The 22183-nt window shown below is 43.3% G+C and overlaps 1 protein-coding gene across 7 annotated transcripts in view; it reads left to right on the top strand.

The window, feature by feature from the left end:
* CREBBP (CREB binding protein) overlaps positions 1-22183 on the top strand; it is a 92607-nt gene that overhangs the window by 38608 nt on the left and 31816 nt on the right. For 6 of the 7 annotated variants that reach the window (XM_027882770.1, XM_027882776.1, XM_027882769.1 and 3 more), the window contains 10 exons: positions 7470-7719; positions 8159-8272; positions 14311-14553; positions 15135-15234; positions 15690-15836; positions 16301-16418; positions 18974-19166; positions 19259-19312; positions 20495-20619; positions 21192-21380. In XM_027882770.1, the coding sequence (XP_027738571.1) occupies positions 7470-7719; positions 8159-8272; positions 14311-14553; positions 15135-15234; positions 15690-15836; positions 16301-16418; positions 18974-19166; positions 19259-19312; positions 20495-20619; positions 21192-21380 (1533 nt within the window). The remainder of the gene's footprint in view (positions 1-7469; positions 7720-8158; positions 8273-14310; positions 14554-15134; positions 15235-15689; positions 15837-16300; positions 16419-18973; positions 19167-19258; positions 19313-20494; positions 20620-21191; positions 21381-22183) is intronic. The other variant, XM_027882772.1, reaches the window with a different exon arrangement.

The raw sequence follows: 22183 nt of genomic DNA, 5'->3' as shown, positions 1-22183 counted from the left end.
AGCCTTCAGTGAGTTATAGGAGCACACATCAGAGTGACATCTGTCTCTCACATTGGGCAACTAAAACGTGACCCAAGTGGCACTTGTGAAAAGCAGCAGCTTGTGACAGGGGCAGGTCCCAGAGCGGAGCTGCAGTGGTGGAGCAATCCTGCCAAGCTTCCTTGGTGCAATCCCTTTGCCATTTCTGTGTCCTGGGATGTTTCAGGACCCTGGAGATGATGGTTTGTTTAATGTATTTGGCCTTGTGCATGGTCTGCTGGAGACAGTGCCTGTCCTGGACCCTGAGGGGAGCAGGACTGTTAACATCTCTCAAAAATGAACCCATGGAGGATCAGCTCAGGCTCCATCTACTACAGCAAGTGAAAGACCAACTACATATTTTAAAAATAAAAACCTCCAGGGTCTTTTGTGGGCTGATTGAAACCACATATCTTGCTAAACCAGCCCTCTGTACTATTCTTATTATAAAAGGGCCCCAAAAGGACTATTCCAAGTGAGAGACAAGCCCATGTGAATGCAAACACTGGTGATATGTGGCATATCTGAGGCAGGAAACCAGATTGCAACATGGCACTGAACACTGTGGTTACCACGAAGAGAATTTAAACAAGAAAAGAGGAAATAGAAAGGTGCAGCCATTATCTGAAAACCCCTAAATCCTGAAAAGCGAGATATTTTTTGAAATGCTCCTTTCAGTCTTTAGCCTTTTACACCTTCACGTGGGCTGCAAAAGTAAAAGATGAGTTTCTTAACTCGCTTTATTCTAATTGTTGTGTGACACCCCTGTCCCCACCACTAACCAGGAGCTTTGCCGCTGCCAGGCATAACCCTGGAAGCCAGGACAAATGTGCTGCAGCTGTGCAGTTGGGTTTTTCTGATCCAAATCCAGGCTACCACTCTCCTGAGAGCAGCACTCTCTTCCCTTCCCAATAAAGTGGGTCTCACAAGTGTTAGTTCTTTGCAGCCTGTGTTCCAAGCATGACCTTACACTACACCCTGAGAAGCACATTTGGATTAATCTCTTTAATTAGAAAAGAAGAACAAACCTTATGGTATTAAAATGATTAAAAGGTCAGCATTAAGGTATTAATTTTCAGCGCCAGCAGGATGGATTGATTTTTTCTGTTTGTTTTGTTTTAATGGTGGATCCGAAGAGCATATTAGCTCTTAATTTGTGTGACTGCTACAGAATCAGTTCTCTTTACAGAATGGGCAGCTTGAAATCTTGAGGGAAAGGCTTCTTTCCGAAGGAGAAACGTTGCTTCTGGTGTTGTTGGAAGTTTTGGTGCCACGTTATTGAGATTGGGTGTCGCTGAAATGGCTCGATGCGGGGCTGGCAGCTCTCTGCTGCCCTGAGATCATGCAGGATCCCTGGGCTGTGCAAGTGAGCCACGCTCTGCTCTTGGGCACTCGGCACAGTGTGCAGCCTGTTCAGGAGCCAGCAGGCTCCTGGTTTTGGAATGTGCAGGCTCCAGAATGAGCTGTCAGCGGAAGGAACCCTGTTAGACTTTTCCATCGCGCTCACTGAAGCTTTGTGCTCCCTGTTCCAGGGGTGGTGATGGATGGTTCCTTCATGGACATACCAGTAAATCTAGTGTTTCTACATGAGTTAGGAACACAGTGGTTGAAGTTTGGCTTCCAGACACCAGCTTGGTTTCACAGTTATCCCTATGACCAGCAGATGGAGTTGAGAGAATGTTACTTTTTGGAAGCGAAGGAAATCGTTTCTCCTTGGTTCTTGACTTAGAATTGGAGCAGCACATCTTCTCCTGGGGTTTTTTTCCCCTATCTCTTACTAAACTACCTCAGGAGCTTTGTGTTGAGTTCTTTGTTTCCTTTTATGTCCTTTAGGCTTTTTGTAATAACAGATTTTGATCAAAAGAGAGGAAAAGTGACTGGGGGTGAGGATGTCTCAGGTGTGCTTTGCTATGGACCTCCAAGAGAGAGGAAGAAAGCTCTTAAACTGGGAGGCCAGGTTTAATTAGAACAAGTAGAACTGAGGCTACTTAAAATAGACCAGTGGTGTTTTATTCTAGAGACCAGAAATAAAAGGCTTTATGAAAAGTCACTTAACTCTTGTGCCCTTCCAGGGAGGAAGGCCTGCGTTCTTAACCTCTCTGTCATTTTTGCTCTCTTGCAGCACAGTCACTCTTCTCTTTCAGTGTGGGAAAGGTCTGTGGCTCTTGCCCCAGAGTCATGCTGTGTGTCTGCTTGCTGTTCTCCCCAGCAGTCTCCCAGTCTCTGGTGGGCTTGCTGTTAGCTGTGCTCACCTTCCCTGTGCCTGCCCTGACCTCCTCTCTGAAAGTTTTTCCTTCACAGGCATGTTCACTCCTTCTCTTCCTCCAGAAAATCCCTCCTGATTTACAGCAGTGAACAGCTGGGAAAAGCTCTTGTTGCTTAAAGGAGGGGATCTTAATAGCCTGGAAACAAATCCAGCAGATAGTGCTTGGTGCCAGAGAAACAGCCCTGTTGGGGGAGCAGAGAAGGCAGCTCCTTTCTGCCTTCATGCAGGAGTTCATCCTGGGAGCGTGGTTTGCTTTGAATGGTGGAACATTTTAGTTTTTGCACCATCCATAAATGCAGTGCCAGCCTGGCAAAAGCTGACCAAGAGGATTCACTCTTTCCACAGCACTCTTGTCCGTGTTCTGCTCTCCCATCCCCCATATGCAAATACACGTGGTGGAGGATATCCATTGCTGCTTCTTTCTCTCTTCCAGGAGTTGAAGTACTGCCTAGTCAGCATGGCTTTCCCTCCCTTACAAACTTCTCATTTACCTCTTGTCCCTTCTTTTATTTGGGGTTTTTAATGTTCACCATTCCTTAGTCTGTTTTATCCCACAGTAAAATATTAAGATTTATGTAGGATGTATACACCCCTCAGTATTTTGTTCAGGTAATTTCCTGTGTGTGAGAGCTGAACTCTGTCTAAAGATTGCTGTATTTTGTCCCTGTTTGCTACTTTGAAACACTCCTTCAGTGTGTGTTTCTTGGCATTTGCTGGTCCTTCAAATCAGGAAGTCGAGGGGATGAAACTCCACAAGTGTATCCTTAAGAAAGATGCTGATCCAGCCTTGATTCCCTGGAGGTGTTCAAGGAATGGCTGGTCTGGTCTGGTTGACAAGGTGGTGATCAGTCACAGGCTGGAGTTGATCTTGGAGGTCTTTTCTGACCTAAATGATTCTGGGATTCTAGGATCATGCTGGCTTTGTATTCAGGAGGTGAGTATCTCCTGCCTCCTCCTTTGCTGGAGCACTGCCAGGGCTCAGGTTGGTGCTATTAACAGGCTGATATAATTTCTTGACACTTGAGTTGTTCTCCCTCCAGAGACCATGACCACCTTCCAAGGCCATATCCAGTTCAGGAAACCTTTTCTCGTTTCCTCTGAAGTTTTCTGCCCATGATCCAGACTCAGATTCTGATTCCTCCAGCTCCTTGGGTGAGGAAATGCAGCACTGCAGGGTTTTTGGGCACAAATGCCCAACACTTGCGCTTGTAGTACCTGTGCCCATCTCACCCTGGTTTGTGCGTGTGTGAGCACAAACCTCCAGCCTCTGGGGCCAAAGCACACCTTGGCATTCCTGCTGTCAGAAGGATTCTTCCTTTTTGGGTAGGATCAGGCTGTTCAGAGTTACTGGTGGAACCAGAGAAACCACCATCCATGCACATGGGGAAGTGAAAGCTGGTTCTGTGCCGCTTTCCCAGGGAGCTCTGGTGGCCACTGGAGAAAGCCTGGATTCATCCAGCGACTGCAATGGGGAATGCCTCCTTCTTGATGCCATCTGACAGCTGCTGCTTGAGCTCTCCTTCAGTTTTGGGACAGAATTCCTGGGTTTTCAGAGCTGGTTCGACAGTTATTAGAGCATTCCTGCAATTCCTGCGTGCGGGAAGGACTTCCTTGAATCTTAATGAAAATGTGTTTGGGTACATGACTGGAGGTGATCACACTGTGAACAGTAATTTTGTTGCTGATTAGAAATGTTCTTTGAGATTTACAGTTCATGTGTGTATCCACTTTATGCCCACTATCCCTTCTCTGGAGGGGACCCTCAGGATCACACTTTGAGCCTGTGGTTGAAGGGGAACTGAAGAGGTTTGGGTGTGTTTCACCTCACAAGCCTGAAGGTGGGATTTGTGGCAGTGGAATTTTAATTACCTCACTAAGATCCACTGTTGATTACAAACCTGATTCTATGAAAAGAAATAAAAAGCCTTTTTTTAAACACATGATTTGTCCTAATACAGCGATTCCAGAAAGTCATGTTCTCCTACCAGGGAGAAGGGAAAAAAAAAAAACCATGGAAGTAGAAAGAAATTACAGAAGAGGAAATGTGTTTTAAAACCACAGTGCTGTATGGAAGCTGGGCTGATGAAGAGTTCTGTATCATATTATTTACCTGCTCTGAGATTGCTACCGCTGCTGGAATTGGTGCCTACTTTTATAAGAAGAGGTACACACTGTTCCATCTTGACAGTGTGGAGTGGTTTTGAATACAAACACATCAAAACACAGAGAATTGGTCAGCTCAGTAAAGTGAAATACCAGGGAACTTCGTGTCCATCCAAGTTCTTAAAGATGTTTGTGCATCCGTAATGCCCAGATGTGCAGGAAGTTTTTGCCCTTCAGGATAGGGACAGGGAGAACCATCTTCCTATGGGAATACAGAGTGTCCATCATTTTAAAGGGTTATAATAACTCTGTTAACCTATAGCAATGTGTGTTACTCTGTTTCTAGAAAATTGGTTCATGAACTCCCATCTCTGTCAGAGGTTTTAGCAGACTGACAACCCCTGATCCATTTGTTCTGTTGATGGTGGAGCTCAGCAAGGCGCAAGAGAAACAAAACTATCTTTTTTTATCTCATGTATCTGACCGTTGAAAGCTTTATTTTAACTGTGGCACCAGAAGTGTCTGAACTTGTTGCCTCAGCAAGAAAACTGTTGTCGTTCAGGTGCAGCAAAAAGAAGCCTCCTGCTCGTTCTGGGGTGGAGTGACTCCCGTCCCTTTGGGGTGACTGGGGTGCACTGGCAGCTCTTCAGTAATCAGCTGGTCCTACAGAGCACTGTTCTTGAGGGGCAGACTGGCAGGGAAGAGATCAACCCCTTCAAACACTCAGCAGTCCTGGGAAGGGAGATAGGCAATATTCTGAGGTGGGGGTTGTGCCTCCCTGCAGACACTCTGCTCTCATCTGGGCTCAGGCTGCTTGTTCTTCAATCCACTGATACTCTGCAATTCTGCTTTTTCATTACTCACTCTTCAAGAAGCCCTTTTGGGTCAGGGCATCTGTGCTGATACAGCTGGAGCTGTGTCTGTTAACTGGTAGGGTAGGAACAAAAGGAGAACTTGGCTTGGGAAACAATTCTTTGACTGGGATGAAAACACCCCTTCCAACAAGATTTTCTTTGGCATGGCCTCTGTATTTTTTTGCAGATTGACTGAACTAATTGTTTCCTATTTGTGACCCAGGAATTGTTTCAGCAAAACCTGTCTGCTCTGTGGATATGTTCACAGGAGAAATGGAGGACTGAACTGCAGCTGTGTGCACTGGAAGCAGAAGTGGCTGGGTTTCCTTCATTCACCCTTTTTCCTTTTTATTGCTCTTTTTCTTGTCCTGGCAAGGCCAAGACAAACAGATTCAGCAATTCCTCTTTGTTTAGGGCTTGCTATAATCATTATCAAGTGGCAGAGTCCCCCTCCTCCTCCATCAAACACCAGCCATGGTGTTTCCTACTTGATCTTTTGTGCTTCATTCTCCAGAAGAAAAGCCAAGCTCTTCAAAAGCTGATGTGCAGGGACAAAGCTTGTTGCTGGAGCAGCGACAACTTGTGCCAGGGAAGCTTTTGTTCACCAAAAAACCCCAAGATTGCTGTTGTTAGGCTGTGGAATTTTCTGGGGAGTTCCTTCTCAAAGGTCAGAAGTAGAATGGGCTACAAATGGTGCATTCTGTCACTTTAATGTGATTTTCTTTAAATGTAGTACACAGGCTTTGGGCAGTAGTGGTCAGCACTGAACTATTTCCTCTGTTACCTCCCCAGTATAATCCTATTCTTCCTGTATTCTATTTATAAGTGCCTTTAATGGCTGATTTTCCTTAGGTAGCTTTTCTGTGTTAACCTATTTTCACAGGGCATAATCAAAGTGATTCTTGGGACAGTTTTATGTTTGTCCATGAGATTAATTCAGGCTGCAAATCACAGGCATTTAAGTGCTTTTGAAGTCCCATATCTACCCCTGCTAGGGGAGAACATTGCAGGCTGTGGATGTGCTTAATTTTGAAAATCAGGTTTCTACATTGGTGTCCAGGAAGGTAAAAAAAGGTGCTCAATCTGTGCTGGAGAAATGACACGTTAAGGAGGTTAAAGTTAAGGAGGCTGCTTCTCTTCTGCACAGTTACAAACTGTGCCTTAGACTGGAGATCTCTGTGTGTTTGCAGCTGTCAGGCAGAGCTCGGGCCTTGGTACAGAAGTGTGTCCAGAAAGAATGGATGCTGGAAGTAAAACCATGGGATTTTACAAGCTGATATATCCCAGCATCACCCTGTAGTTAAGTCTGATTCACTTCAGCAGCCGTAATGCAACCCAGATTTAGATGGCCCTTTCCAGGAGGAAGCCATATACTGCTCAGCCAGGGAATTTTCTCTTTGAAGGGAATATCAGCACTCACTTGTGAGACAAAAGACTAATTTATGCTTGGAAAATCAGCTCTACATTTTGTTGTAATATATAGAGACAGTCATAGAATTCTGACTGTTTTCTCCTGTTGGGCTCCTCTTTCTGTTAGGGATGAGAAACAAAGATTTAAGTGTATGAAACCTGTAATATGAAAATATAATACTTAACAGGCTTGAATTCACAGAATCGTAGAATGGTTTGGGTTGCAAGGACCTTAAAGATAAGGTCCAATAAACAGAAGGTTTTGGGTGGCTTGTGTTTTAAACTCTTGTTTGTAAATGTTTTAACACAGGAACTTCTCAATATTTTGTTCCAAGATTTAGAATAGAAAAGTTTGGGAATGCTCAGGGAGTGCTGTAATAATCCTTGTAGCCTGGTGAACAGTCTTGTGGTACTCTCAGAAACACAGAATATGTTGAGTTGGAAAGGATCCACAAGGGTCATCAAATCCAACTTCTGGACCTGCACAAGACCATCCCCAAGAGTCCCACCCTGTCCCTGAGAGCACTGTGCAAACATCCTTTGTGCTCTGGCAGCCTTGGGGCTGTGCCCACTGCCCTGGGGAGCCTGTTCAGGGCCAACCACCCTCTGGGGGAAGAACCTTTCCCTGAGATTTAACATAACCCTCCCCTGAGACCACTACAGTAGCCCGGGGTGCTTTCCCTGGTCCCCACAGATCAGTGTCAGTGCCTGCCCCTCTCTCCCCCCGTCAGGAGGGAGGTGTAGACCGCAATAATCCCGCACCGTACACGTCAGGCTCGCGCCTCGCTGAGGTGACGCTGACCCCTCTGCTCTCTCAGTCCCAGATGCAAACCCAGGTGCAGCAGGTGGGGATCGTCCCGACGCAGGCCATGGCCACCGGGCCCACGGCGGACCCGGAGAAGCGCAAACTGATCCAGCAGCAGCTGGTCTTGCTGCTCCACGCCCACAAGTGTCAGCGGCGCGAGCAGGCCAACGGCGAGGTGCGGGCCTGCGCCCTCCCGCACTGCCGCACCATGAAGAACGTCCTCAACCACATGACGCACTGCCAGGCCGGCAAGGCCTGCCAAGGTGAGGCCACCCCAGCTCTGTGAGGTTTCTTGGGGGGGGGGTTGCACCACAGACTGGTGCTGGAATTAAAACAGCTGTTCCCTGGTTTCCACTTCTCAGTTTAAAAAAAAAAAAAAAAAAAACCAATGCGATATTTGCCTTTTACGAGAAGGATAGTGCCAGGGTAGACTTGCAAGCATCTTTTTCATCCCATCTGTTGTATAAAGAGGGTGTGCTGTTCACCACATCTTCGTCTTAGATTTTAGTACCAGTTTATGTCATTGTTTTCTTGACTCACCCCAAAAAACTTTAGTTGTGTTTAGCTGTGTCTAGTTATATGCACAGTGTTGCTTGTGAAGGAGAAAGAATAGAATTGCTCTTAAAAATGAGATTGAGTTAATTGAAGACCAGCTAACCTGGTTAACAGTGACCTTAACTCCGTTTCCTTTCCTTGCTGCAGTTGCTCATTGTGCATCTTCGAGACAAATCATCTCCCACTGGAAGAATTGTACCCGGCACGACTGTCCTGTGTGCCTTCCTCTGAAAAACGCCAGTGACAAAAGAAACCAACAACGTGAGTAGTTCTCTTACTGCTGTCACCACTGAATGATGCTATTAAAGCTCATCAACTGTGCGGTGTAGGAATGAACAAAATTAGTAGCTGGTTTATTTGCAGAGGGATAAATTTCCTAGTGAATTCTCCTTTCTGATTATTGAAGGCAATTTACTACTGAAATACCCAATAATTGGGAAAGTCTGAGCTTGAGCACCCATCTCTTTTTAAAGGATGTGGCAACTTGTAACTGGTGCTTCGTTGTGGGGCAGGTCCATAGATTCCAGTTATGAGGCATAAAGTTTTGGATATAGGTACAGTTTGGGGAAGGAGATAAAGTACTTGATTGTTTTTCTTGCTGCTAGGAACGAATTAACGTGCTGGTGATTCAAAACAATCAAAAATGTTTGAAAAAACAACTTGCATACAAGAAGATGTGGTCTGGATGTCTTAATCACAAAGTGTATTTATTGCTGGTGTAGATTAGCTAAAGCCCTGCCAATCATGGTGCCCATGCCTGGTTTTTATAATAGCTGAGCTGTTACTGATGCTTGGGGCAAGTCCATTTCTAATGTATTTTTATTTTCCTCTTGCTCTGAAACAGAAAATACTGAACTTATGTTGGTAGGTTTGCCTCTCATCAAATCCTTTGAAAAGGTGCCAGGGTGGAACATTTTACAGCACTGACACTGCAGTTCTAGGAGTCTTCAGTAATGTTATGCCTGAGTATATTTAAATGAGGGTTAACGAGTGGAAAATGGCTGGAGAAGTTGCAAAGCTTGTACACTGGAATTGGCTTGGAAGCATTCTGCTCATTTCCAGTTAAGCTGAGTCTGCAGTGAGGAGCACCAGTAAACCTTGGAGGACGGAGAGCTGGTCCTAAATTAGGTGGGATTAAGAGGATAAAGTAGCTGGAAAAGCTGTCAAAATTATCCATTGAGCATTGCTCTCTTTATAGTCTCAGGAGGGGTGTTTCCCCTCCAAAACAGAAAAAATAACACCTGTAGAGGTACTTGGAGGTCAGGATTTTGTTTGTGTTTTACCAGACCTCTTGGTAAATAAGTCTTGTGTGTTGAAAATAGTAATTTGTGGCAAGTGCTTAGTTGTTTGGTCCTCAAAAAATGTGTTGAAAGCTTTGCTTTTTAATTTGTGCATAACATCGTTATTAGACAGTTGTTATCAAAGGGCTAACAACACCTAGCACAACAGAATTGTATTTTTCAATGCAAGCTGCTGTAGAAAAGTAGTTTGTGCAGTATTTTTGTTGCTCATACAGCTTATCAAAAGAGAACAAAAACTTAAACACAGGCAGTCCTCAAAAATAATTTTGTGATGGGATGTTGTTTGGCTGCGACAGAATTATAATGGGTAAGTGTAGAATTTGGCTCTTTTGTTGCATATGGAGGGAGATAAATATGAAATCTCCTTCTAATCAATTAATCAATAACACAGTGGTACAGGGTTCTTTGTCCTGGATTATGTCTCTGAGTCATACACCTAGCAGCTCCAGGTGAAAGAGGAACACTCAGATACTTTAGATCTGTTATAAAGGGTACCCCTTTTTGGGAAATCAGAAAGGTCTATGAAATGATTCACAATAATATGTGCAAATGGTAAAAATGCTGTGCCTGCTCAGCTGAAAACTAACCTCAGGTGTGTTAGTTTAGGACTGGAAGAAAATGTTGGCTGTGTTAGGAATAAATAATCACAGAATCTACTAAATTGGAGGGAACAGGGGGTCTCCATTTGGCAGAATGTGAAAAGAACATTTAGAAAGGGAAAAAGAAATGAGAAGTGTAGAGACCCTGGTTCCCTTGTCAGGCTGCCTTTCTTCCAGAGGGTCTGGAACTCTCCTTCCTGTGCCCATCCCTGCTTTGCCCTGTTATTTCAGTCCTGGGGTGTCTGTGCTGGGTTTTCAAGCAGCTCCTTCAAAGACTGCCCATATTTTAGAAAGTTCTGCAGTTGAGCCCTGCTGAACCACTGCAGTGGGTGCCTCACTTCCACCTGCAGCCATTCCTGTGCCTTTGTAGCTCTCTGTTCCCGCTCCGTGGGGATCTGTGTGCTGCAGAAAGCCCTGGGGTTTGGGTCATTGCCATGGAGCTGTTTCTCTACAGGTCTTTCAGTGTTTCGATTTTTTTTGCAAAGAACATCTCTGCCAGGTTTCTTCTGTATAGCTTTTTTTTTTTTTTTAAAAGCATTGTATTTTATTACAATGGTTGATAGTGACCTGACTTGTAAATAGGACATACTGGGACAAATTTAAAATTCTTTCTGTTCCACGTGGTTCTTGTGTGTCCCATGTACCTCTGAGGGGCCTGGGGAATGGGAAAACAGGTGTTATTTTGCACATGCTGAAACGTGAAGCTTTTCTTTTGAATGAGCAGGTGACTCCTGTGTTTTGAACTAATAACTTGAAATGTTTTGGGGCTGGGGGGTTGTTTCTGCTGGGAAGTAGCTGCTCCCTGCTGAGCCCACAGTTTGAATTATAGACTCTTGCAGATAGCTGTTGATATGTTTCCTAGTTTTGTAGCTGTGTCATAACAGTTTTGGGGTGGTTTTTTTTGAAGATTCATCTTGTCATGCACGTGCTTGAACTCTCCCTAGTTCTTCCATTCCTGACCTGGGCTGGTGTGTTGTGCCACAGCTCCTGGGCTTTCTTCCTCTGCCAGCTGTACAGGTGGTGATCTGTGTGCTGTGCTCATGTCCTGGGCCATCCCTGGGCAGTGCTTTGTGGGCTTCATTCCAGGATCAGGGGGCACTGGAAATGATGCCCTGCTCAGCTGAGTGACACTGCAAGGTGGAGTTGGGATAATGGGACTGGTTTCCTCGGTGGTTTTTCTTTGTAGGAATTTTTTTTTTAATGAAATGCAGCAAGGAGAAAGCTTGATTCGGAAAAATTAAATTTGAAACCGCTGATTTTCAGCTGAAAATGTGATCTTAAAGAAGACTGAGCCAGAAATTCTGGAGCATGTGGACTTGGGGATGAAGAGTGGGAACCTGATGAGGGAGATGGAAATAGGGACCAGGAGCTAAGTGTACAGGCAGAAAATGGAAGAAGGCCTGGATGTGGAGAGTTTGGGAACCAACCCTTTGCAGAGAAGGAAGGAGTGGATTGGTGCACAGGGAGCTGCATCCAGAAGGAGGAGCCTCAACTTCTTCGGTAGAGCCTGTTTCCTGTGAAAACTGGAAATGCAATCCAGCTTGCTCAAGTCTTACTGTCACTAACTCTGGCATCTACAAACAAAACGTGTTTCTTGTTTGTTCAGTTGCTGGAAATCACATATGTGATGGTGACCTATCAGTTATGCCATGGAGCCATTTTGGGTGGTTAGCCCATGGGTTAAGGAGTTCCATTCACAGATTATTATGGTGCTGCACTATGAAGCTTTGGGTTTAATGCTTAACTTAAATAAGCATTAACACAGCACTGGGGGTCAAGTTTAATATTGACACTTCCTACCTTCAAGTTCCTCGTAAAATCTTTACCCCATGGTTTGATTCAAGATAGAACCTTGAATTAAATGGTGGTGTCCACTTTGTGTACCTGCCTGATTCTGGGTGCAGGACAGGCTTGTGCTGAGGTGAGTCCAAGCCACCAGCAGAATTTTTGCTCCAGCCACTTGGAGCTGGAATGGATGTAACGAGAGGAGGGAGGAGCTGTGGGACAGAACAAATCTCAATTTTACAGAATTCAGAAGCAAAATCACAAATTTAAACCACACTTTTCAAAACTGAAGTAACATCTTCACTGGACTGGTCAGGTTAGAGAAGTGCTGAGCATTTATGCTTAAAATAGAATTAGGAGTCTGGGTTTAAAATAAATTTTAATTAGCTGGAGGGATTCCCCTCTAAAAGATGTGAGTGCTTCACACTTGCAGCTTCTGTCATGAGCTCATCAATGCCTGAAGCATTGATGTTAATAGAAATAAATTGCAGTAGACGTTGTTTCGTGTGGCAGTGGCCTAATGTGATAACTCCTGTTTGTTCCAGGGCTATATTTATTTGAATTTACTGTATTTCCTGCAGCATCTGCCTCAGAAGGGACAGCATTTGACTTGGTCTGTCCAAAATGGAAATGTAATACTCTCAGCCTCCATCTTCTTGTTTGACAGATTGAAAGAATGTCATGCCTTCCTGTAAAATCAGTGAACAAACAGACAAAAAACCCTCCTCAAAATCAGATTCCTACTGTTGGGAAATGCTCAGCATAGTGTCCTATTAACTGAGTAGTGAAGGGTAGAAAAGCTGAGGCCAAATAGTCTAAAGCTGTTCTAACACAAGGGCTGAACTCGTGCTGTGGTTGTTCTACCACCTCCACATTTACAACCAACACCGAAAGCACTGGGGCTGTTTGGTTGTAACTTTTCCAGAGGAATACCATCCTCTAACAGGCTGGAATTCTTATTAGCTCCTGAATCGATCCATGCTGTCCCAGCAGCCTCTGAAGCCTTTTGAATTTCAGGGTGCCACAAGTTTCGTGGTATTTTACCTTCCTGAAGACTTCCTATTCCTTGGCTTGCTCTTGTGTAAGGCATTTTCTCTTAGATGGTGTCATTCCAGAGTGCTGTGTGCAAGTCCAACAAGGAATTCATATAACTACTCTTTATTATGTCTTTTTTTTTTTTTTAATTAAGCTGATAGGATCTTAATCAGCTTCTGATTTTGTTTTTAAAGTCTCTCGGAAATGATCGTTGAGTTCAAAAGTTAGTGTGAATGTGCCCACAGAGTGTAAGTGTGTGTAAGCCTAATTTCTGTGTTAAAAATACTGTGGATTGTCCTTTGGGGAAAAAAAGGATGTTTTCTGTGGGGCTGCTTATTCTGGAGAGGGAGATCTCTGACTATAGTTATTTGTAGTTCCTTGGCAAATGGGATCAAATCGAATTCTCGTCTGGAGAGAGAAAAGTCTGGACTCTGTAATGTGTGTGTTTTCTCTTGGGTGGAAGCTGAAAGCCTGTGTATCTCTTTCAGTGATTCTCAGTTCCCATAGTGAGTAAGGATTTAAAAAAGCCTGGATAATGTTGCTAATGTCTCAGAAGGCTTGTTTTCCTGAGTTTTTTATCTAACCACGTGGCCCTCCTAATATTTCAATAAAACAGTTATTGTTGCCTGTATTAAAAGCCATTAGTGTTGCTATGTTTAGCTCACAAATTTGTGATGCACATTATGTGTTTAATTACTTGAGGGGGAAAATGTGAAGGATGAGTTACTTCTACCAGAGTCTCAGTTATCAAAATGCAGTGTCTCTGTACTGAAGGGTACAATATTCCAATGGGTCAGTCACAGTGGAACATGTTATTACTTAGAATGGCAGCTAAAATGAGGTCCAGAAAGCAGAATTTTATTCTCTTCTGGTTTGAGTAAACAATTCTTTCCCCTGTTGTTTCCATTACCTGTGTACAGTGGAAATGACTCTTCCATACGTGTGTGTGGTGAGAGAGGCTGGTTGGTTGTGGTGGTCACATAGGTCAGCACAAACTGACACCCATCAGGGTTTTTCCTGTGTCTGAATAACTGGGGTTTAGGGTAGTTTGGCCTTCAGAGGATTCACGCAGTGACTGCTCGCCATGAAAATTTCTACCAACAGATCTTCAGCATTACCTTTGTGTCCAAGGACACAGTATTTCTGCTGAACTCAGGATCTCTGTTCTGGAGCCAAATATTTTGACCTAAAATGGGATTGATGGGAAAGAGGGAAGTAGAGGAATTATTTTTTTTTTTCCCCTTAGCCTACTGTCCCAAGCATGAAAATCCTATTTAGCCTCATATAGGAGCCTTATCTTTATATCTGTTACAGTAATTATGGACTTATCTGCCTGAAGTACACAGCCCTCCTCTTTAGACTGCATGGATTAATAGTTAGGGTGGTTTCTGTCCTGTAGAATCCATGGCTGAGTTTCCCCACTTGGGATCTCAGGTGTCATTCTGTCCTCTGGCAGGAAAAAAAAATATAACATAGAAGTATATGCATGTCTGGTGATTCTTGGCATGATTAGTTTTATTATTTATCCTCATCGGTTTTCAATATTCTCTTATCTTTTTTTTTTTTTTTTTTTATATAGCGCTTTTAGGGTCTCCAGCTGGTGGAATCCAGAATTCCATCGGTTCTGTTGGCACAGGCCAGCAGAACACTCCGGCACTCAGTAACCCCAATCCGATCGACCCCAGCTCCATGCAACGAGCCTACGCTGCCCTGGGGCTGCCCTATGGAAACCAACCCCAAACACAGCTGCAGCCCCAGGTACAAGGCCAGCAGCCAGCACAGCCCCAGGCTCACCAGCAAATGAGGACCATTAATGCACTGGGTAAGTGGAGAAAACATCAAGAAACTAAAGGGTTTAAATAATTCCTGTTGAGTTTTTAGGGTAGTCTGGTATTGTGCTTGGTCGGAGCAGTGACACTATTTGTATTCCCTACTAATCATTTATGTTTGAATGGTAGAAAGTTTTGAGTATGTTGCTCTTGCCAAATAGCAGGAGTTTTGGTTTCTTCTAAAATATAGCTCAGAGCTTGGTGTTGCCTGAGGTGATGAGACACAATTGCTGAAGAATTTTGCTTTAACAGTTGTCACCTCTTCTAACAGACAACTCTGTCTCAAATGCTCCTCTCTTTCTGCAGCTTGTTAGTATTCTTTTCTTTTTAGCTTATTGATCTAATAGTAAGAGTTTATGAATTTAAAATTTTAATATTTTTATAGTTAAGACTGAAAGTAACTTTATTGCATAAATAGCTATGTGTGTGCACCACAGCAGATATTATAGAAATACTTTTCTGATACACTGATACACTTCTTCCATTAACCACTTGGGCCAGTAAAGTATAGTTTTGTCATATTATTGTCAAAATTGTGAACTCTCTACCAATGATGTTTAATTTTGTCCCAAAGGAGCCAACCAGATGAACCTTCCTGCAGGAGGAATAACAACAGACCAGCAACCCGGTCTCATTTCTGAAACTGCTCTTCCAACATCCCTTGGGACAAATAAGTAATGCACACATTTTCATCTTGCTCAATTAAACATTTATTTACATGCTTATAAATAAGGAACTACTTTAAGAACTGTTTGTGTTGGCATGGAAATGGTCAGTGACATCTACAGCTATGCTCAATTCTAGAGCTGCCACTTTGTGCCTCCTGAGAGCCCCACAATAATTAGTCGTTTTTAAATGAATTTCCAAAGGCAGGACATTTTGTGGTTTTAAGTGTACAAAGACCTTTAACAGTTGTGATTTCTTATCATTCACCCTGTGCCTTGCAAACTCCTGACCTTTGCTGCTTTTTGCTGCCGTTTGTCGATACCAAAATTTCACTTAAAGAATGTTTGATACAGCAGCTAAAAAAATGATGAAAGCAATGACTCAAAAATAACTTCAGGCATCAAACCTACGACAAAACTCTGCATTCTTGTAACAGCCCCTCTTGCTTTTGGTGTTGTTTTAGCCCACTAATGAATGATGGCACAAATTCTGGCAATGTTGGAAACCTCAGCTCAATGCCCACGGCTGCACCTCCTTCGAGTACCGGGGTAAGGAAAGCATGGCATGAACATGTCACTCAGGACCTGCGCAATCATTTAGTGCATAAACTGTGAGTATTCACCAAGGCTGCCCTTCTTTCCTGAATGTTTTTAAAGAGTTTCAACGCAGTAGTTCTATTATTAAGCTGGGGGGGGGGGAAGTTATCAGTAATGGTCTTCTGGTGCTGGGCCACTGAGGATGAGCTGTTACCTTTAATCCTCCTCTTCAGTTCTTCCTCCTCGTTAAGGAGCGGGCATGAAATTAGTTTATAGTGCAAGTAAATTTGCTCTGCTCTACTGAACAGGTATTTTAAACTCCTGACTGTTAAACCTCACTTTGTTTTCATCATTGCTTTAATCTGGTGAGAAATAATAAAGTATTGGGGTTTTTGTTTTGTTTTTTAGCAAGTTTGATATGTTTTTACATACCTGGTGTATAAGGGAATGTCCAGGGTGATTGTAATAAAGCTGTATGGATTTTTGATTTTTTTTTTTCCTGAAGGATTTTTCTTTTCTTCTTCCTCCTTCCTTGCAGTGTCCAAGCCATCTTCCCCACTCCTGATCCAGCAGCACTGAAGGATCGACGCATGGAGAACCTGGTGGCTTATGCCAGGAAAGTGGAAGGAGATATGTATGAGTCTGCTAATAGTAGGGTATGTTGCCCGAGTCCATTCAGTAGCTGTTCAAAAACTGTGTAGTGAAAACCACCAAGAATCATTTCACTGCTCCCTCGATAAGGAAAGTCATGTTTTCTGCCTGTGACAGTGTTTGTAAAGTCCCAAGACAGATGATTAATGTCACTCCGAGCTAATTCAGCTCCCTCAGCTCCATGAAAACTAGACAGCATCATATCCCAGCCCGACCTGCATTCCTCCTGAGCGTGATTGACAAAGCTTGGAGCACAACTTGCAGTTCTTGGTGTTTCCCTTACTGGCTTCCTCCCTTTCTGGAAGTCTGTGTAAACAGGAGTTTTAAAACTTCCTTCACATTTCTTTACTGTTGGAGGTTTTCTGTAGGGCCCAGTGCTGTTCCACAGCTTACCTTTACCTGCACTGCTGGAATTAGTTCTCCTCCACTCAGCAGGACCAAAAGTGGTTTGGCAAAGACATAGGAAATCAGTTTGCCTGCCTTTGTCCTTGTGCATGGAAACAAGACAGAATTCCTGTTCTCGTTCATGATTTTCACTCTGCGAAGAGGTGCCAGTTCCGACCTCTCCTGCTCAGAGGGAGCAAACCCCTGCTGATTGACAGGCTGAGGAGATGACACTGTGGTGATTCTACCCTAAAGGAACCACTCCCTCAAAGTTTTCATTTAGAAACCGATGTCAGCAGTGCCAGTAATAACAGCCAGTGAGATGTTAGCAGATTAGAACCTTGAGATCCCTCCTTAAGTAAGGGAGGAGTATCTGAAGAGAGTGGTTAGTGGCGTTTCAGGTGACAATTATTCAGCAAGGCACTTCCTCTGCCTCTTTCAATCCATTTCCCAGGAAAGCTGAAGGTGGAAGGCAGGTTTTCTTTCCTAGAGATAAATATGCTGGCCGTACTTGTAGTGCTGCTGCTGTGGCAGTGTTGGGCAGTGAGCACGTTGTATCCTCCTTGTAGCTGCTAAGAGGTTGTTTACAAGGAAGACTTGAGTGTGATCACCCTTGGTCACCCTGGCAGCTTCAGAGACCGATTTTAGGGAGAAGGAGGATTCATGGACATACATGGGAGTCAAAATACCTTCTCAGTAAGGATGAGCATAGTAAACTCCTGGTTATAAAATTAAATGTCTTCTGACAGACGAACACCCAGAAGTGTCTTCTCTTCACCCCTCCAAACAGCTGTCAGAGCCTCATTGCCAGAAGCTGCTGTTACTGGAATTCATCTGATGTTTTTGGCTCCAAGCAGCAAACTTGGAAGAAGGGAGTAATTCAGAATTTACTGATGATGCCATGAAGAATTACATCCTTTTTGAGGAGCTTCCCTTCTACTTTAACATTGCAAACCATATTAGTAAGAGGCATCATTGCAAGCAGTTTGACATTGTTCTAGTAGTGTGTGCTCCTTGTGAACACAGCCTTTTTGGGAATCTTTGCAGGGGGAAAGTAGCACAATCATAAATTTACAAGTAGGAAGTTAGAGGTGAAGTGACTTGAGTAGGAGGAAAGGACTGTAGAGCTTTTGTACTGGACAGCAGAAAGTGTCTGCACTGACTTCTGAGACATTTGTAGGAAGGAAATTACCTAAACCTCAAGCTTTATATTGCATCACTGGACTTCCTTAAGGAGGCTGCTGAGGAATACCCATCTCCTGTTAAGTTTTCTGAAGTGAACTCGATCCTGCCGTAACAACAAATCGTGGTTGTGATGAAAATTCAGTAAAGACATAATGACTGTGGGACAAACATCCCTCAACCTGTACTCTGTATAACAGTGGGTTTTGAGAGCGTAGCTGACCCCACAAAAGAAGTGTAGTCTTGAGGGCTTGTGGGGTTTTTTTGCCTTTTAACAGGTGCATAATCTCATGCACTTGGCAATTACTGACAAGCAAAATCGTCTACCTGGTGTGCACTGTGACTGTCGTATTGGATCTGTTGTTGTTGTTGTGGGTTGAGCAAAATGGATTTTTCATCTTTTGCAGATGTAGTGTTTAGTTGTCTGTGCCTGTGGACTGTTTTTTCAGTAAATTTCCTCCATTCCTTTGAGGTTTTTCTGGTTTTGTTTATCCTTTGCCGTGATTGCTGATAGCCAGACTCTTCAGGAAAAGAGCAGTTCTTTTATGTAAAAATTGATCTGTTCTTAACATCTGTCTCCTGAAGTTTATTCAGTGTAACTGTGCGCTGGGAATATCTTTTTCTTTTGTCTGTGGATTAGTAAAAATGTTTATTATGAAAATAACATTTAGAAATCATTAACATTTAAAAACTAAACCCCAGCTTCCTGGCTTTTGTTGAAGCAAGAGAGAACCTCCAACCTTCTCCTTTGCTAATCTACTCAGAGTAGGTCTGAGGGACAGCCATAAAGCAAGTGCGTTTTCTGGTATCTTCATTTTTCCTTTTCTGCATTAAAGCAGGGATAATTCTGAGAAGAAATATTTCTTTTTCAAACAGATATTGAAACCAAAAAACCCGATGATGGTATTCAGGTAGTAAACGAGACTAAATGAGCTCTGCTGCCGCTTCTTTACACTTGATGCTGAGTATTTTTTTTTTTTTTTTCCCCTTGTAGGATGAATACTATCATTTATTAGCAGAGAAAATCTATAAGATACAAAAGGAGCTGGAAGAGAAGCGGAGATCTCGTCTCCACAAACAAGGGATGTTGGGGAACCAACCAGCCTTACAGACCCCAGGGCCCCAGCCCCCCGGGATCCCCCAGGTGGCTGCTGCCATGGGCCAGGCACAGCCCGTCAGGCCACCCAGTAAGTAGTGCTGGAGGTGCCTCTGCACTCCACGGGCTCTCCAGGTTGTATTTTAAACTGATTTCACTGACCTTTCTTCTGCTGTGTTGCAGATGGGCCGATGTCCATGCCAACCGTGCCTATAAGTCGTATGCAGGTTTCTCAAGGTACTTCTGTTTTCCTCTCTAATTGCAAATTGTGGGTTTAAAATAATTTTATTGGGAGGGGGGAGCTGATCTTACATCAGGGTTTTTTTGGAGTTGGGATGGGGGAACTACTGGGTCTTCCTTTTTGCAGCATCATTCTTGTTGCTGTGTGGCAGGAACTGTCTCAAATTGCAATCTTAAGAACCAACAGTATGTACCCAGCACCTTCCTAGCAATTGGGAATTGATTCAGTCCTTCCAAAGAGGACAGTTCAAGCAAGAATACTGTGGAGAATCTAATTTAAAAGGCTGTAAAGGGGGAAGGATGTTGGCATCTCTTCATCAGTTAATTAGTAAAAAATATACCTGTAGCTGGAAACATAGCAAATTAATCCTAGAATGTTTGTAACTAGTGATATCCTTTCTTGGTTTCTGATGCAAAGTGCATTAAAAAAGTTGTTCATAGCACTTACCATCACTGATTGAAGCTGCTGTGAGCTCATGGGTGGGGTTTTTCTGAAAAATATAAACCCATGAGGTGCTCCGGCTTCCTTCAAAAACATGTCCCCAGTTATTTTATTTCAAGGTTCAGAGTTAGTACTTGCTCGAAACTTGTGTTGAAATGTCCTTGGGAAGTTAAATCCTTTTAAAACTCATTTGAATAGGAGAACAAGTTGATAGCAAATATAGCTCCATAATTACACCTTTAGACAAGTTTGGGGTTTTTTGAGTGGTTAAATGTTTTGTATAGAAAGTGCAACCCCCTTTTAAGAATTTTGCTGGCTTTTGTCCTGATTTGAGGCTTGGAGTTGCCTTCCTATATACAAGATGTATTTTTATCATATTTCCTTCAACCATTTCAGTGAGCCCTAAATAAGGCATTGCTGTTTCAAAGCAAATGCCTGATTTTTAAGAAACCATCCCAAGGTATTATTTATAAATAGCACCGTGTCTCTGCAGATCATCCACACCCTTCATCTTTTTCACTTAATGTTTTTCCTGAGACATCCTAACTGGTATTCTTGTAAATACTTCTTACATCCTGGTTTGTCTGTGAAGTCGCATGATTTGAATGAAGTCGAGAGATAAAGTGCGGGGCAGTCAAATTTCAGCCACCATAACTGTTAAATTTTATAGTAGAATAAACATAATAACGAATTCTATGACCTGTTCCTAATGACTTGTTTTGGGGGTGCATTTGCAGGAATGAATCAGTTTAACCCCATGTCCATAGGGAATGTACAGATGCCACAAGCCCCCCTGGGACCGCGGGCGGCGTCTCCGATGAACCACCCGGTGCAGATGAACAACATGGGCGCCGTCCCCGCGGTTCGTACCCCTCCTTCTGCTCACAGCTGATCCCCCTCCACCCCCCAACAGCCACTGCTCCTCTGAAAAGGCCATGTCACAGAGCAGTGCTGGAAATTGTAGGATAATTTCCTGTTTTCGTTATTTACCTGTTGTGAAAAAACCCACCAGCCCTTTCGAGACGTTCGTGCCAGAGGTGCAGTAATTCCCAGCTGTCTGGGGAAGAGCATCATTCCTCCAGAAACTGGCTTTGCAGTATATACACCTCCTTTATTCCTCGTTGAAAACATCTTTTATTCTTTAGAAAAACAAAAATATTTTCAGTTTCACTGGATTGTTCTCTGTTATCTCAGAGAACAAACACTCTCAGTAGAGTTTGGAATATTACCTGTTTAAAAATAACTCCCTCGTGAATGCTGGGGAACAAATGCTGAAGTTCTGTGTGCATATCCCCACTTCCATTTGGTTTACTGAAGCCAGTTTTCCTTTTATTTTTTTGTCCTATCTTTTGGTTGATTACATTGAGGGTATTTTCCTTTGTCTTGCTCCATAATGCTCAGTGGTAATGAGTTCATTTGGGTATTAATTTTCAGATGGCAATGTCTCCTTCCCGAATGCCTCAGCCACAGAACATGATGGGAGCTCATTCCAACAACATGATGGGTCAGGCTCCCACCCAGAATCAATTCCTGCCCCAGAATCAGTTCCCTGCATCCACTGGGACAATGAATGTGAACAATGTGGGCATGGGTCAGTCAACAGCTCAGGCTGGGGTGGCACAGGTAAGATGGATTTTCTATTTAGGACTTATTTACTCTTTAATTATTTTACTCTAATTTATTTAATACGTTTGCTTATTTGTATTTCTGTATCCACTGTTCAGCACAGTCACCCCAACTTTGGGGGATCCTGGGTTACATCTGCCTTTTTCAGAGGCTCTTGCATAACCCATCGACATCTGTTAACGGGGGCTGTGATTCCTGTAACGCCCTGTAATTCCTGATTTAAATTCCTTAAAAATGCATGCTGATGAGATTTTTAGGGGGAATATCAGAAATTAATTTATGGGATGTTTAGGAACATATGTTTCCTCTCTGTGTGGACCCAAGTAGCTAACTTTAAATCCAGATTTATAATAAAGTGGTTAGGGAAGATCTTCTGAAGTTTGTTTTAACCTTTCTGCTTCTGAAGAGAAAATGGTTGGGTTTTTTTCCTGTGACATTTTTCTGTTGCTTTAGTGGTCAGTGTTAGTAGCAGCTGTATTTATGATGTCAAAGTGTGTGCTCTTCCACAGGGAAAGGCTTGTTGTTTAACTCAGAGTCCAAGTCATTCAGGAAGGTTGAGACCTCCAGAGTTCTCTAGTCCAGCCCTGTCCTCAAATGAGACATGACTTAGGTCAGGTTATGACAGGCTCTGAGGAGTCAAGTTTGGAATATCTTCAGGATGAGCATCTACAGTTTCTTGAGTCCTGGCTCAGTCGTTTGGCTGCCTTTGTGGTGAACATTTTCTTCCTAATGCACTCAGTTCAATCAAACTGACTGTGTACAGGCAATAGAGGAGTATGTTTTAAATCTGAAACCTCATC

This window comes from Empidonax traillii, unplaced genomic scaffold (assembly GCF_003031625.1).
Source record: "Empidonax traillii isolate 1590-97213 ecotype Southwest subspecies unplaced genomic scaffold, ASM303162v1 scaffold111:size2041728, whole genome shotgun sequence".
Classification (NCBI taxonomy): domain Eukaryota; kingdom Metazoa; phylum Chordata; class Aves; order Passeriformes; family Tyrannidae; genus Empidonax; species Empidonax traillii.
This window is presented reverse-complemented; position numbering and strand designations above follow the sequence as displayed.